Source organism: Drosophila takahashii, chromosome X (genome assembly GCF_030179915.1).
Source record: "Drosophila takahashii strain IR98-3 E-12201 chromosome X, DtakHiC1v2, whole genome shotgun sequence".
NCBI lineage: Eukaryota > Metazoa > Arthropoda > Insecta > Diptera > Drosophilidae > Drosophila > Drosophila takahashii.
In genome coordinates, this window is record NC_091683.1 from 10,133,223 (window position 1) to 10,149,418 (window position 16,196).

Consider the following 16,196-nt stretch of genomic DNA (forward strand, 5'->3'; position numbering starts at 1 on the left):
ATTCTTCTACAAAAACTAAGATGCAACTATTATATGTGTAATTACTAGTGACCCTCCTGAACAACTGACAAAGCCTTTACTCCAAGAACACACACAGAAAAATACAAAGACTACAATTTTAATATACAAAAGCAAGAGAAGCGAAATTTTAAACGAGCGGATAGCAGATAGAAAGAGATATCCTTGAACGGCATTCTTCGGCAGGCCGAAGCCTAGATGCTCTTTCAAAGCCCACACAACACATAAGAACCTAAGAAAAGATCTATTATACATATATACATATATAAGCCTGGCCGCTTGCTCTTCAGTGTTTTCCTCACTGGAACTGTTTTTCTCTTCTCCAAAGTTGCGAGTCTTTTTTAAAAAGAGAAGGCAACCCCAAAAAATATAGAAGAAGAACGCTGGAGATACCCTTGCAAAGTAGCGAAAACCCTTTAAAACGATTCTTGAACTCTACCTTTTGCAGGGGCATCAACATGCTATATAGTATATTTTCAAATTTTATGTCAATGGAAAGAAATCGATATATACATACATATATATATACACATACCAAATAGAATCATATTATATGTATACAAATAGCTATAATTTGTAAGTGACAGCAGAAATCAGAGTGCAAGCCCCGATATCATAAGGATATTTCTTCACACAGATACGAAACACAGAAATACTGAAATAATGAGAAATAAAAACACTTCCCGAAAGTAGGTGAACTCTTAACGATGATCAAATAGTAAGGATCAGGAAATATTATCGCAGCAGCAAAGTAAACTCTAGCAGAAGAGCAAGTATTGAGTGTAAATTAAACAAATTCAAGCACTTGGAGGCACAGCAATCAGTTCCTCACCCTTCCTCACTGACACCAAAACCCCGAAAATTAATAATAATACTACCCCCTCACCATCCGAAAGAAAATAACCACAGTACATGCATATATAGAAGACAAAACCAAAGAGCAAGACAAAAACAAAGCTGAGCAAATTCTATGTGAAGTAATATATAGTTATTATATATACATACACACCTATACAAGCCTAAAACATATAAACGTAAAGAGCTCTTGGCACACCCTAACCAAAATAAAAGAATCAAATATCGCTGAGCCACCCTCACAAAAAAAAAAGAAGAAAAGATAAAATACTGGGTATACAACTAATAAATCAGCTAAGAAACGAGAAATTCAATGAAACTTTTCCGAAAATGCATTTAAATGGTAAACAAATATTTAAATGAGATAACTCAACTTGTATTTAACACTTAGTTATGTCCAAACTCAGATTAATGGCATACAAACAAAACTACACACGGATACAGACAGACAGACAGACGGAAGGACTTCCCAAGGACATACCAATACCAATACCAATACAATACAATACCTACGAGACGAACAAACCAACCTAAGGACAAACTCACACACAGGTATTTTTGTGTAAAAGTATAAAACAGAAAATATACTAATGAATGAATAATAATTGAAATAAAATCATTTCCAAACTACTTATTAAAAAAAAAGACTGTCTTGATGTTTTTTTGGGAAAGGAAGGAAAATATGAATCAGTATTTGCTTTGTTATAGCGAAAAAACTGCTTACATAAAAACATACTGTTTTGAACAGATAACAAAATTTGCTATAAATCCATAAAACTTTCCGTGTAATTTTGGAAAAATAAAATTTCCGCCAATTTTTAATTTTTTTATAAGGGGGTACCCCATGATTTTTTGCGAAAAATTAAAAATGAATAAATTGTCAAGGTTTAAATGCCAATCGTTAGGAAATTTAATAACGAGTTCAGAAAGGTATGACAATCCATACTTTAAATCAGTATTTGCTTTGTTATAGCGAAAAAAGTGCAACGTTTTAGCGAAAAAACGGGTTTGGTTTTTTTTTGGAAATTCGCGATTTCAGTTTTTGACAAAAATTGGAATTTTTTCTTTTGGTTTTTTTGCTGTAACTTGGCCAAAAATGGTCCTACACCAAAAATTCATACTGTTTTGAACAGATAACAAAATTTGCTATAAATCCATAAAACTTTTCGTGTAATTTTGGAAAAATAAAATTTTCGCCAATTTTTAATTTTTTTATAAGGGGGTACCCCATGATTTTTTGCGAAAAATTAAAATTAAGTAAAATGTCAAGGTTTAAATGCCAATCGTTAGGAAATTTAATAACGAGTTCAGAAAGGTATGACAATCCATACTTTAAATCAGTATTTGCTTTGTTTTAGCGAAAAAACCAGTTTTGTTTTTTTTTTGGAAATTCGGGATTTCAGTTTTTGGCAAAAATTCGAATTTTTTCTTTTGGTTTTTTTGCTGTAACTTGGCCAAAAATGGTCCTATACCAAAAATACATACTGTTTTGAACAGATAACAAAATTATCTTTAAATCCATAACACTTTCCGTGTGATTTTGGAAAAATAAAATTTTCGCCAATTTTTAATTTTTTTGTAAGGGGGTACCCCATGATTTTTTGCGAAAAATTAAAAATAAGTAAAATGTCAAGGTTTAAATGCCAATCGTTAGGAAATTTAATAACGAGTTCAGAAAGGTATGACAATCCATACTTTAAATCAGTATTTGCTTTGTTATAGCGAAAAAAGTGCAACGTTTTAGCGAAAAAACGGGTTTGGTATTTTTTTGGAAATTCGCGATTTCAGTTTTTGACAAAAATTGGAATTTTTTCTTTTGGTTTTTTTGCTGTAACTTGGCCAAAAATGGTCCTACACCAAAAATTCATACTGTTTTGAACAGATAACAAAATTTGCTATAAATCCATAAAACTTTTCGTGTAATTTTGGAAAAATAAAATTTTCGCCAATTTTTAATTTTTTTATAAGGGGGTACCCCATGATTTTTTGCGAAAAATTAAAAATGAATAAATTGTCAAGGTTTAAATGCCAATCATTAGGAAATTTAATAACGAGTTCAGAAAGGTATGACAATCCATACTTTGAATCAGTATTTGCTTTGTTTTAGCGAAAAAACCGGATTTGTTTTTTTTTTTGGAAATCCGGGATTTCAGTTTTTGACAAAAATTTTAATTTTTCTTTTGGTTTTTTTGCTGTAACTTGGCCAAAAATAGTCTTACACAAAAAATCATCACGTCTAGATGGCGCTATTTTTATACATGCAGCTCGTTTATTTCCTTAGATATGCCACACAGATAGCGCGCTGCTAATAAAAGTTTATTATTGTTTAAGCAAATTTAACTTAAAATAATGTAAGTAAGTTTAACGCAAGTTTAAACCAATATAACTTAAAATAATTACAATTTAAAAGTTGTTTTTATTGTCATTTTCTTTTTATTTTCTTAATAATTTCTTACAGACACATTTTCTCTTAGTAAATTTGAAAGTTTACCTTTAATTTTGGTGCGGTTTCCTGAAAAAGCTGTAGAACATTTTAAAAGCAATTTTTGGCAAGAAATAGAAAGCTTTCAATCGGTTTGAAGAACTACTAGAACACAACGCCTGCGAATGTTTTGGAAAAGCTAAGCAATGTTGTGATGTTGCTGCTGCGACAGCAACATTGCTGCTGGGTTGCTGCTGCTGTCGCAGCAACATCTAGTGGGGCGCAGCCTCAGCGACGCCGTCAGTTGGCTCTTGACTCTCGGTGGCTCTGCCCGGAATCGGAATTCGGAATTCGGAACTCGGAATCGGAAACGGAACTCGAATCGGCATCGAAATCGGGTTCTTTGCCCGGATTGCAATTCAGACCGAAAGAGAGTAGTTCGGCACGGTTGCAGGTTTGCACTTGCAGCAGCAGCAGCAGAGGCAGTGGCAGCTAAAATCAACAATATCAACAAAGGCAACAAAGACGGTGGGCAAAAAGCAATCAGCAAACAGTCGGTTGTAAAAAGGACTCAGAAAATAGGAAAATCGGGGCGAGAAAAAAGGGGGGTGGTGGGCTACTGCTGGCTGGGAAATTCGTGTTGTGCTTGTGTTTTTGTTTTCACATTTCCCTCTTTTTTTTACAAGTATTTTTAGTGCTTGCGTGCGAAATTTTTGTTGGTGTCAAAGTTAAACATTTCACGTGAAATGTAAGTAGCAAAGCCTTGAGAATACCAAAAAAATAGTCAAAATAGGAAAATAAAGAAAAGGGAAAATCAATGCGCGTATGCGTGTGCCTTCTCTGTGTGTGTGTGCGAGTGTGAGTGTGGTTGTAAGAAGGAAAATCCATAAAACGGCGTGAAGTGAAACTCGAACTTGTCCTGGTCAATGCGAAAAATCCAAGCAAATAATTTATTAGATGCGAATTAAAGACGTACAAGTGTGTGTGCGTGTGTGTGTGGGTGAGCGGGTGTGTGTGTGAGCTATTTTTCCGTTTTTGAGCCAAAATCCATTCATCTGTGGTAATAAAAGCGAAAAACAAAGGAGGAAATGCTTTGTAAACAAGCAATTCGGCTGCCAAACACGGAACCGCCGAACAGCTGATCCGCCGCCCAGCCCACCCACTCACACACACACTAACACACAGGCAAAGTTGAAATTGCTGCCAAAAACTGTCTGTCGACACAATGCAGAAGAACTTTTCGGCCCACAGAACAGTGGGCAGAGCTTGTGGACACTTGATGTAAACACCAAACCACTTAGATCTTACATTTTTCAGACAAAGTGGAATTAAACTTAAAGCTTCAGAGGACTAGAAAAATGTATTCTTCTATTTTATTATGTTCGAAAGTAAATACTGTTTAACGTTCGTTTATTTTTACCCCACTTTTCTATTCGATTAAACATATTAAAAGTTCCTTATGTATGTGTTAAAGTGTTATAGTAACAGTTTAAAATTTGTTAATAAATTCGTACAATTTTTGCTCTAATTTTTTAATCATTTAAAAATATGTTAAAATATCTATTTTATAGAAAAAAGTTTGCCAGAATAATTTGAAAATTTGTTAATTTATTTTCCATATCTTAGATAGGCAAAAAATTATACATAAATATCTTTGGAATTTTTTAAATTGTGTGTAAAATGTTTTTGGGGATATAACTTAATTCCACTGCACAACAACATCAAATTGATTATGTTTCCCATGATCTATCACCTTTCTCCAAAACGAACACACACGCACACACACACAGAAACGAGTAGTGCAAGGACAGGCGAGCAAGAAGAAGCAGCAGCAGAAGTACAAATAATTGTAACAGCAACAGCAACATTTGCTGCAAGTGCAGCTCCCACAGCCGTCGCCGCCGCCAAGTTCAAAATCAACGCCTGACAATGACAAAAGCAGCAACGTGGCGCCCACCAAGCCCCAAAATAACAGCAATTGAAGCAAAAACAGCAGCAACATTAGCAGTAGCAGCAGCAGCAGTTGCTGCTACAACAGCAACATCGGCAGCAGCAGCAACTGCAACTAAAGCAATAACAATCAATGGGCCCCAAACGACATGGCGACGTCAACGAGGCTGCACACCAGCAACACCAAAAATGCAGCAGCAACAGCAACAGCAGCTGCAGCTGCAACAGCAACAATCGCACTTGCAACGCCTGAAGGCGGCCGGTTGCCTGGGGTCGTGGCTGCCATCAATGACGTCGATGTGGCTGCCAACCGACTTTCTTGCCCAACTGCTTTTGGCCCTCTGCCTGCTGGGCTGCCTCAGCCCCTTTACAGGTAATTAGCATTTCATTTGCAGGCCCCATGCCCATTTTGAATCACAAATATATATATGGGGATATTATCTGGCTCTGGGGTGGATACATATGAGTCTTGAATAGTCTTTAAGGTTCTTATGCCTACTAGACACCTAAAAAACTTTTCATATTGATTTTGTTAGCAGGAATACGGTACACAAAGTATTATGTTTGCTCATTTTAATCTTATTCCCCAAATAAATTAAGTTCTATCTTCTATTAAAGTACAGATTTGTTTAGCACACTTTTAAAAACCATATTTATGCTTAAATAAATAAATAACCCCAAAGTCCCAATAAATAAATAATAAATTCGTTATAACGTTTACTTTTATCATATCTGAGGTGCTTAATAAGGTCCACCTTAATAGATGGTCGTATTCATTTGCATCTCCTCGTTAGCATCGTTTCTTTGTCTCAGCACCTAAATCGAATCAGTTTTAATGCCCTCTAATGACGCGATTATCCAGAATAACATTTGCGATTCGCAGCGTTTCCCAGAGAATTAATTTCGTAGTGGATTCCCGCAGAGAAAAAACTGTCCGAAAATTTTCCCCAAACAATGTCAGCCAGCCTTTGGTTTGATATTTTCCCATTCTTTTCCTTTTTTTCTGCTTAAATTTGCATATATCGAAGGTTGCAAACACCGAACCAACACTCCACTTTCTAAGGCGCCGGTGAGTCGGCCATAAATCTGCCTATTACAGTGAATATTCCCCTGAAGAAATCCCTAGATATTTGCGATTCAAAATATAAGGTCATTTGTTTTAATATAATTCAATTATTCAGCTGCCTAAATGCACTTAAGAATGGGTATTTGTTAACTGCAGGCAGTATAAATAATAAATCAATCCAGAGGTTTAAAATCAATTCCTTTTCAGCCTGCCAGTAGGCAAATAGAAATAGGCCAGTGATCACTGTAACTCACCTTGCCAGTGCTCAATCAAATTTGATGATTCTGTTTTTCTTTTATGTGCCAGTCGGAGTCGAGCCATAAACAATTGCCAGCGGAAAGGGAAAAGTCTTGAGATTGCCAAAAAGGGTAAAAATACAGTCCATAGAAGAGGGTTTACAGAAAAATAGTCCGATAACATAAACATATTTTATTTATTTTATTTATTTATATTCTGGTTGGGGTTCTGCAATTACAAATGACCTCCAAACAATTAAACATATTTTAATATTGGATATATATAATATTTCCATATTTGGTCATATTTCTATTTATTTAAAACAATTTATTCTCGCAATACTTAATACTTATTTTTAAAAATATGAATTGAAAGGAACTTATAAATGTTTTTTTAAGATTTTTTAAATGGTTCTCTAATAATAATTATAAATAATATTTAATTTTTTTCCAATGATTCATAATTCTAAGTTAGGAAATACTAATTTAGGCTCCGTTTTCGTACAAAGCTAATGGATTTTTCACAGCCACGTATGTGCTTTCTATTGAGCAGTTTGAGTTGTTAGTAAGTTGGCTACAACCTTGACTTTGCACATGCAACGTACATGGCTGCTTTAACCCTGTTTTTCCACCCCAAAACACACACACTTTGGTTACACAAAATTTGAATGTTAGAACTAGAAAGCAGAAGAATGGAGGAAAGTGGAACATGTGAATGGCGCTTGAGTGCTCCTGATGATTCAACTTGAGCCAGATGGATATCGAACGATATCCTCCACAATCAATCTTGAGGCATTCTATGGCACTCGATATAGCATACTTAGTGGCGCCGGGGTCTAATTAATAACACGTTAGCCATTGTGGACGCCAGTGGGTTGAGAACAGGGATGGAATATTTTAAATATATTTTATAAATTTTTTTTGAATATTTACCTTTTTCCTGTTGGCAATATTCAAATTATTATTCATGAAGTTGAAATCACTTATAGAAATGCCTAAAAGTATGCAGCGCCACAAAGACTGAGCGAATCATTGGCGCTTCCATTCTAAAAATATATTGTAGCATACTTTTAGACACCTAAAGTCAGACAAATAGGCGACCTTATCCCATTAAAAATCTAAATATTGCAAAAAACTTCACTAATAATAATAAGTTCGTTAAATTTTTTTATAAAAATTCCGAATTTCGAATGATATTATATATTTAGAAGTTAATAAATATATGAATATCCCATCACTAGCCCATTAGCATTAGCTTACATAAAGTGTTGCGTTTCAGCTAATTACAGTGGTGCGCTACCATTCTTTTCCTTCGTGATGGTGGTGCAATCAATCGACCGTTGAGTGGTGACAAGAGTTGGGTGTGCTGGCAGTGCCAGTGCCATCGAGATGCCATCGCCATGGGGTGATTATGGTCAACGATGCAATCGGCTGGCCAATCGATCCGTTTCCACGGCTAATCTGGGCCTGAGGCGCCCGGTCAGGGTCATCCGGAGGCCCTCATCCTTGGCTCCTTAAATTCACATGAGGGTGCTCTCGTTACTGAAACGATCTGGATTTTTTAAATAATTATTTCACTATTATTATACCAAGGCCAACTTCAATTATAACTTTTTACTCGAGTCAAAATGTGCACGTGCCTTGCTTTTGAAACTCTACTTTCGAACAATCCTCTTAGCCCATTACGCATACGACACGTTGACAGGCAAAACCAGGAGGCAAGTGCTAAAAGTGGCATTAGATGAGGAAAAACCGAAAGGGAAATGGAAAATGGGAGGGGGCGACGGGAGGCGTCGACGTGACCGGGCTAATTACACTGCACCATGGCATTCAGCAATGGTTTTTATAATCTTCGCTTCCGTTAGCAATTCGCCGAGTCTCTCGACTTGGCCAAAACAAAATGTCCACAAATGTTTTGAGTCGCTTTTCATGAGGCTTTTCCATTTTCCGTTTACCCCCGCACTTGGAAAATTCGTATTAGTGTCGGCCATTGATTGCAAAACACTAAAGCAAATCAAAAATAAGTGTTTCAACAAAGAAAAGTAGGAATGGTATAATAATATCTAGAAAATATCTAAATAAAGTTAAAGTCCTACAATTATATATAATTTACACTGTAATATATTCCTAGTTTCGCTGGTCATTTTCGGGAATTTATTTTTTCTAGAATACATTTTTTTTCTGTGCATAGAGCGGCGAAAGAGAGCCCCAAAGCAGGCAGTAAAAGTGGAAAACTTGATGGCTGCACTCACTCAACGATGCCACCGTGACCCTGCCACTTTTCCAGCCCCTTTCCCTTCCGGCTTTTCCCGCTTTTCCACCGCCTTTCCTTCGCTGAGGCATTTATGAACTGCTTCGACACAAGGCTGCAACTGTGGCAGTGCATTTCATTTAATTTTTCCTCTGTTTTCTGCCTGCGAAAGAGGCTCTTTGTTGTTGGCCAGCCAGCATTTTGAATTGGCCACGAGTAGTAGGAAAAGCGGAAAATCTTTTTAGCATTCTTCTCGTCAAGTGCGGTGGAGTGGCGTGTGGCGTTTGACATTGAAAGTTAGCTTCCCACATTTCCGCTGCAAATTGATAAAGATTTTTCCTTTGACAGCTTCAAAGGAAAGCATCAAATATTCTACAGTGCGGTTTTACATTAAATTCTATTTTTTATACCAATACAAACAACTTTTATATATTTTTTAATAATTCATTTTATAGCAATTACAATAAATTTAGTTGTTTAATTGTATTAATTTACATTAAATAATAACGCATTTTTAAAAAAATCCGAAAGTCACGTAGATATTTTAAATCCATTAAAGTTAGCTTAAAAATCAACATATTTTGTTATCCATTTTCCACTGAATTAAAATAGAAAATAAACAGAATGAAAATAAAATTACGCACACAGAAAATGCCATAGGAATTCAAGTGATTGACATAAATTGCCAACGAAACCAAACGAAATAAAATGAAAACCAAGTGGTATTGACACATAAACATGCATTTCAATTTGCACAAAATCTGCATTTAAATATCTATATCTATATATATATTATATTTACAACGCCAATCGATAGATTAAACTCAATTGCTGGGCAATTGAATCTGAATCGAGAATCGAGTGCACTCACTTTCGCCTTCCTCAATTTACTCGTCTCGCTGGGAACTCTAATTATTTTGAAATACTCGTTAAATGCACTGCTAATTTTTCTAATTGCCAGTTGTCACGAACTTTCGACCTGCACAATTAGTGTGCAAATTTAAAGCGGTGAAAATTGATTTTCCCTGAAAATAGAAAATAGAACAAACGCATTTCGGATGAATTCCCGCGCCAAAAGCGGAAAAAAACACTTCAGCAGGATGTTTCTGAAGAGCTTGTGTTGGGTCGCCTTGTGAAATGTCACAACAAAAGCTATTTATAGGTGAACCGCGGCCCTGGACGCACGCAAAACCCCCCTGAAAACCCCCCGAAATACCCTGAGAACCTAAATAAAAAAACCCATGTCCGTCGACCGGATTCTCAACACTCGGGTCAGGTGGAAATGAAGAACGCCAGGCATTAAAAAGTAATAAACATAATTGTAAAATAATACTGGCGCTTCTATAAAATGCATTTCCCAGCACAAATAAAAAGCAGAGCACTCAAAAAAAATATAAAGTAATTTGAAACTAGTAAAAAATCATCATTTAGTTTCAAAATGAAAAGTTATATTTAATTTAGTTTTTTAATACTTTTTCCAAATACCCTAAATGGAAAAAGTTTTTTGTTTAAATATTTTTCTTCAAATTAATATAAAATAATATTTATACAACTTTTAATCTTGACTAAAATTAGGTATTATTATTTTTAATGGTAATAAGACTTTTATAGAGATTCTTCGACTTTCACACATTTTTCTCCCAGTGTGGGCTATCCACACTGAGAAGGGCGAAGGTTAAACAGAGGATGGGTGGGTGGAAAGGGGGTGGGGATGGCGTGGCCTGCTAAACTTTGACCCAGGACACAGCTAAATTGTTTGGGCGACAGCTGGCTCACGAAAGTTGAACGTTTGCTTTTAATTATTCAGCGATCTTAGAAAGCGGACTGCAGCGAATGAAAGAAAAGGTGAAAGTGAAGAAGGCAGAAAATCGAATGGAGATGGCTGGGGGAAAATGGAAAAAAGCGAAAGCTGGCCAAGAAGCGAGGAAAACCCGGTATGATATATATGTAAGTACATATGTACAAAGGACACGAAGCACGTGCAGCTGCAGAGGCAGAAAACCGTGGAAAATGACAGAAGAAGGGCGGAAAAACGGAAAAGCGAAAAGGACGATGCAGGGCAAACAAACAAAGTGAACAAACAACTGCAGCTTCCGCCCAAGTGACGCCGCCACCCCCTTCCTCCCACATTTTCCCAATGCTGCAACGCAACTCCCAAAAAGTGAAAAGAAAAACTGGCAAAAAGGAAAGAAGCTTGAAAAATATCGAAAGAAAACAATTTGGCTGCCGTTTGCCTCTGATTTCAGTGAGAGAAACAAATCTTTTAAGGAGTATTTCAAGAAAATAGCTGGAGGAAAATTTAAAGAAAAAATAATCAGAAGTTTTTTTCTAAATACTAAATATTTTTGATGTTGTTTTCCCATAATTAGTATTCAAAATGTGTTATTATTTTTAGTTATTTGCTTATGGGCGCCTACAATTCCCAAGCGATTATTATGTCGGACATAACAGCATTTTGGGACATAAATATTTGTTTTATGTGTAGAACGCGACCCCCCAAAGACCGCATTCGAATTTGCGGTATTGTGGCTAAATAAACGTCGTTAACAGTTAATGTTAAAATGTTTTATAGCAACATGCTGCATTGCAACAACTGTTAAAAAACTTTCCTTGTGTCCCAACAATGTTTCAGCAGCTTTGTTGTCAAACAATTTTTGTGTATTTGAAAAAAAAAGTAAGTATAGAAATTCAGTTTTTTTTTTTGTGTTAAAATATTAAACTATTTTCAAAAAAATGTTGTATTTTTTATTTATTTGTTTTTCTGCCACTAAAACTTTTGAAAAATCAGAAGAAGTGTTTACCTATTTTTCAACATAGGAGCATACGTGGCGTATGATTAATTTTTCACATAAATCTCATAAAACAGCTACGTAAATTTTCATTCATAAAGTATATCAATTAATATTTCAATTGCCTTTGTGAAACGAACTGACAGTAAAAATCAGGCGAATTAATACGAATTTAGTTCAATGGCGAACGGCGCATAACACGTATTATCTGGCTTTCGGTTCGAGCGATTTGGCACATAACCCCGGTTCACGCGAATTGATAGTCGCTGATCTGGGGATCAAGCGGCGGACTAGCCGGATTGAAGTGGAGCATTGGCAATATAATAAACCCCCTATATACATATATAATCTCTGCCCATCGAAACGACTTGAATATTTGAATTAATTCGCCAATTAAATAACCAACTGCCTGTCTGATTTTCCAGCTGCACTCGAGGAGGACTGCGTTGACTTTCAGGGCAACAAGGTGAACCACGGAATGCTGTACGTGCCGGGACCCGGGGTCTGCAGCCTCTGCGTCTGCTACCACTCCGAACCACTCTGGTGCAAGGCCATCTACTGTGATCCGCCCTACGTGAGTCCCACGTCCAAATTACTTTAATTATTAAATAAAAAAAATAATTTTTTTTTTGGAAATTTTTATTTCTATATTTTTCACTTGGTATCATAAACAACTAATCAAATATAATACATAAAAGTCTCGACAAAAAACTTAAAGTAGCCTAAATCACCCAGAACGAATTGACATAAAAATCTAAAAAAAAATTAAAACATAAATTTAGAATTAATAAAACTAAGTTTAGAGCTTAGAGAAATCTGAGTTGATTAATAAAATAAAAATATTTTTTAAATCATAAAGATATATTTCTCAGTACGTTTCATAAGGAATGAAAATTCATAGAAATATAATAAAAAGTAAATATTAAAATTAACTCAAATTCTTTACTTCCATTTAGTTTTGCAAAAACTTTCGTGTTGGCGAGCGATGCTGTGAGTTCGAATGCTTGGATCCGCCCGGCGAGGACAAACTGTACCAGGTGAGTGATCCTGGAAATATCAAATGAATAATATATATAATATGTAATATCTTCCCATAGGAACGAATGCGAAAGAGGGCCGAGATATTGGCCGGGAACAGTACAGCCTCGAATGTGCAACTGGCCCCGATAGCCATGTCCACCATAATGCTGGGATTCCTGGGCAACAGCTTCCTCAACTTATAACTTGAAGTCCAATAGCAAGAGATGGAGATGAATCTAATGAATCAATGGCGAAGCTAAGCGAAGCGAAGTTAGAACCTCCTCATTTTTGTTGCTCCTAAAGCGTAGGACTCTCTCGAAAATTATTACAGTGTAATAAGTTAAGCAAACAAAAACCATGCCAGATATTTGTAGTGATATGTCTGAGCATTAATCTAGAGGATGCAAAGGCATCGTGCCATCGATGCGTAGGTTTTCACTTATATCCCCAGACTTATAATAGGTACAATAATAATTTCAAAGGTTATGGCGACGGCAAGAACAGTTAGGGCACCTCGAATACTTTCAATGTGATCCGAATCCGAGTTCGAATTCGAATCCGAATCGAATCGAGTCGGTAGAGCCAGATATAGCAGATATAGCATATACATTTACATCTACCTAAGTGTACATGGGTAAGCAACACCAAGAAACCAGAACAAACTCATCAAGCAAACGTATAAGACAGTCTCTAGCTCCTAAGACTCTATAGTAAACAAAATATATATATACAGATGTGGAAATCTACGTAAGCATATATTGTACATAAGAGTATATAGCTCTTTGTATCGGATCTAAAATTGTTGATTAGTGTTTAGCTAACTGAATGAAGGCGACTTCGGCTAGGAAGATAGGTTTTTTTAATCCAATTAAAATGTTCACCACGAGTACACCACAGTTCACCACATTAGATCCTGCTCCCAGTAGATTTTCTTTAAGAGCTGATAAACTCTGAAAACTGTTTAGATTAATTTTAAAATTAAATTTTTTTTTTTTAAATTAAACAAAAATATAATCTGATTTATGGCCATTTAAGTCTAAGCAATAAGAAATCGTTCAAAACGATATTCATTCTTGGGGAATGTCAGCTCTACTTTCTTGTTCTATTTTTCTAACCACACCAAACACGTTAAATACTTATAAATATGAGGGTAAAGTAAGGGCAGTTCGATAGAAAATCTCGATCTTAGTAAAAGGTAGTAAATAACACATATCTTGGCAACATTTTTTCCAAAATATTATAACAGACACAAAACGGACACGAATGAATCAGAAATCGGAATCATTAACTCTTGCATTGGTGCTAATTTTATCGTAGGCTTAAATACACATACACACACACTCCCCACTTCGCACATCACACTCCAATCATATTGAATCAAATTCTATATATCAATTAGGTAAAATGTAATCGAGAGCAAGGAAGGTCTAGCATATACAAGTAGTTAACCAATTAAAGAAAAATTTGCCCAAGGTAAACCTGTTAAAGATCTAATAATAATAACTAATGAAAACTATAATTAAAATTAAAACTAAATCCTATGTTCACTCGCTCGATAGGTTTTACATTTCCCGTTTGGACAAATCGATTGCATAATCAGCGAAAAAAAGAAAAACAAAAATGGAAAACGTTCGGCAAAGCTTGGTAGATATGTAAGAAAAAGAAATATCCCCTTCAAGAGGAGTAGATCTTGTTTCAACTTTAGGCTAAAGACTCTGAAGCCATCTCCGTCTCTTTCTATACAGAATAGTAAGCAATTAAATCTAGAGATATAGCAGGACCAGCAAATCAAACCAAAAAATATAAAATGGAAATAGAATCGATAAAAGTCAATATATATATACTATATATAGATCAATCCAAGGGAAGTTGGTCAAATTTTTTTCACTTGACAGCACATCAAAGCAAAATACAAAATACAATTAACAATAAATACATATATAAAATGCGGGAAAATCCGAGAAAAAAGTGGAGTACGGCTGTGAAATTATGTTTGCTTTAAAATGCATAAGCGCAACTGTAAATAATAAACGATTACTAAAGTATATAGCCATAATATGGTAAAACTATTCAGATCCAGAAGAGAAATCGATGAACGCGAAGGGGAATGAGAGGAGAATAACTAATTAACTGAATGTACAATTCAATATGCCACAACATCTGACCAATTATGATCCATAACAGATAAAAGAATATATATATACAAGAAAATATGTATACATACATCAATCCAATTATCTAATAAGACAAATGACAAATTTTAATTAAACGAGATCGACAAAGATAATGATTATGATTATGATAATGATAGTGAGAAGGGAAGAGAAAAGAATGGCACATTCAAAGCGCGCTTAACAAATTTTAACATAGAATCAACTAACAAATGCAAATTGGCTTTAATTAACAAATAATATCGAACAAATCACGTGAATAATAATAATCTAAAGATGATACTTAAAGACATATACTTGATTTGTTTTTGATCGATTTAAGTTATAGATAGCAGTGTTGAGAGACAACCGAAAAACTTTTTCCTAAGCTTAAGCGCTTTGCCATTAGCAGGAACCCAAAGATCCTCGAGAGAAATGTTTTTATAACCGAAGTAGGCTATGGGCAGGATATAGAGCTCCTTGGATATAGAAATCTGGAATGAAAAACAAAAGTACAGGCAACTTTAAGAATATTTATAGTTTTTTCCCTATAAAATACAAAAGATGATAGAGATTCCTTGCACAACGAAAGCGAAAGAGAGAGAAGATCACTGTGAAAAGGAAAGAGATAGCATAAATAAATTATTCTTCGGGCTATATATCCTGCCCTCCAGACTGGCAATTATAAATCTTTATTATTGTTATAAATTATCGTAGAGCAGGAAATATTTTACATTTCTTAAAACCTTACCAACCAGAATCAAAATCGAAAACAAAACTATTAAACTTGACAATTTTCAACGTAATCCAAAACAAAGTTATAACAAGAACGTCTAATGGAAAATCTTCAACAGCAAAATAAAATGATTATTAATTAATATGAACAAAGAGACAAGTGTCATAAAAAGTTTAACGATAATTTAGCAAAAGAAGCAAATCCAAAATCATGTATGCATACTTTATAATAATAATAATACTTCTAAATACCAGAAAAATTTTAACAAAAATATACAAATATTTTCACAATAGCTTAAAGAGAAATCGTGGTTGTCATTTTCTGGGGGCATTCCTACTTTAAATATTTTCTGAAACTCTGAATATTTAGTGGCTGGCAACGATCGTTTAGGGGGAATTTCCAGATTAATAAAACCGTTTAATAACAGCTATCAAGTAATTTAAAGAAGGTTAATATACCTCTGGGTCAATGGACAATGCCCCCCTCGAAGGTAAGAGCCTCTTATCGGATCGCTGCACAAAAATACATTATCTCGATAGCCAGTTTAAATTGGTCCAATCAAAGGTTGCATAAGAAAGTCGTCGATTAGATTTCCACCGTTCATTCCACATGTGCATTACGATTGTTAAATTTTCGGCGTCATTGATTTTCAAATTTAGTGGGAACAGGAAGCTATTAATCAGCCCGATAAGAAGAATTCTAC

General features: G+C 35.1%; 1 protein-coding gene and 1 long non-coding RNA gene across 4 annotated transcripts; one reads left to right on the forward strand and one right to left on the reverse strand.

The window, feature by feature from the left end:
- The first annotated feature begins 3,612 nt into the window (after positions 1–3,612).
- On the forward strand, positions 3,613–15,798 carry LOC108066847 (uncharacterized). 3 transcript variants are annotated; one of them, XR_011419758.1, is made up of 6 exons: positions 3,613–3,823; positions 5,086–5,618; positions 12,013–12,161; positions 12,544–12,624; positions 12,685–12,877; positions 14,167–15,798. XR_011419758.1 is itself a non-coding variant. In XM_017155550.3 (5 exons), the coding sequence occupies exons 2-5, from the start codon at positions 5,225–5,227 to the stop codon at positions 12,808–12,810; spliced, it is 750 nt and encodes a 249-aa protein (XP_017011039.3). In that variant the 5' UTR covers positions 3,613–3,823; positions 5,086–5,224; the 3' UTR covers positions 12,811–15,798. The 3 variants fall into 3 exon arrangements, 2 of the variants coding, with proteins under 2 accessions (XP_017011039.3, XP_070075121.1); XM_017155550.3 differs by having other exon boundaries at positions 12,685–15,798; XM_070219020.1 differs by lacking the exon at positions 3,613–3,823 and adding an exon at positions 3,930–4,043 and having other exon boundaries at positions 12,685–15,798.
- Positions 7,036–8,096, reverse strand: LOC138913912 (uncharacterized). The gene is made up of 3 exons (XR_011419793.1): positions 7,808–8,096; positions 7,481–7,593; positions 7,036–7,383 (listed from the first exon to the last, which is right to left on the reverse strand). It is a non-coding gene; the product is annotated as an uncharacterized lncRNA (long non-coding RNA).
- Positions 15,799–16,196: the final 398 nt, after the last annotated feature.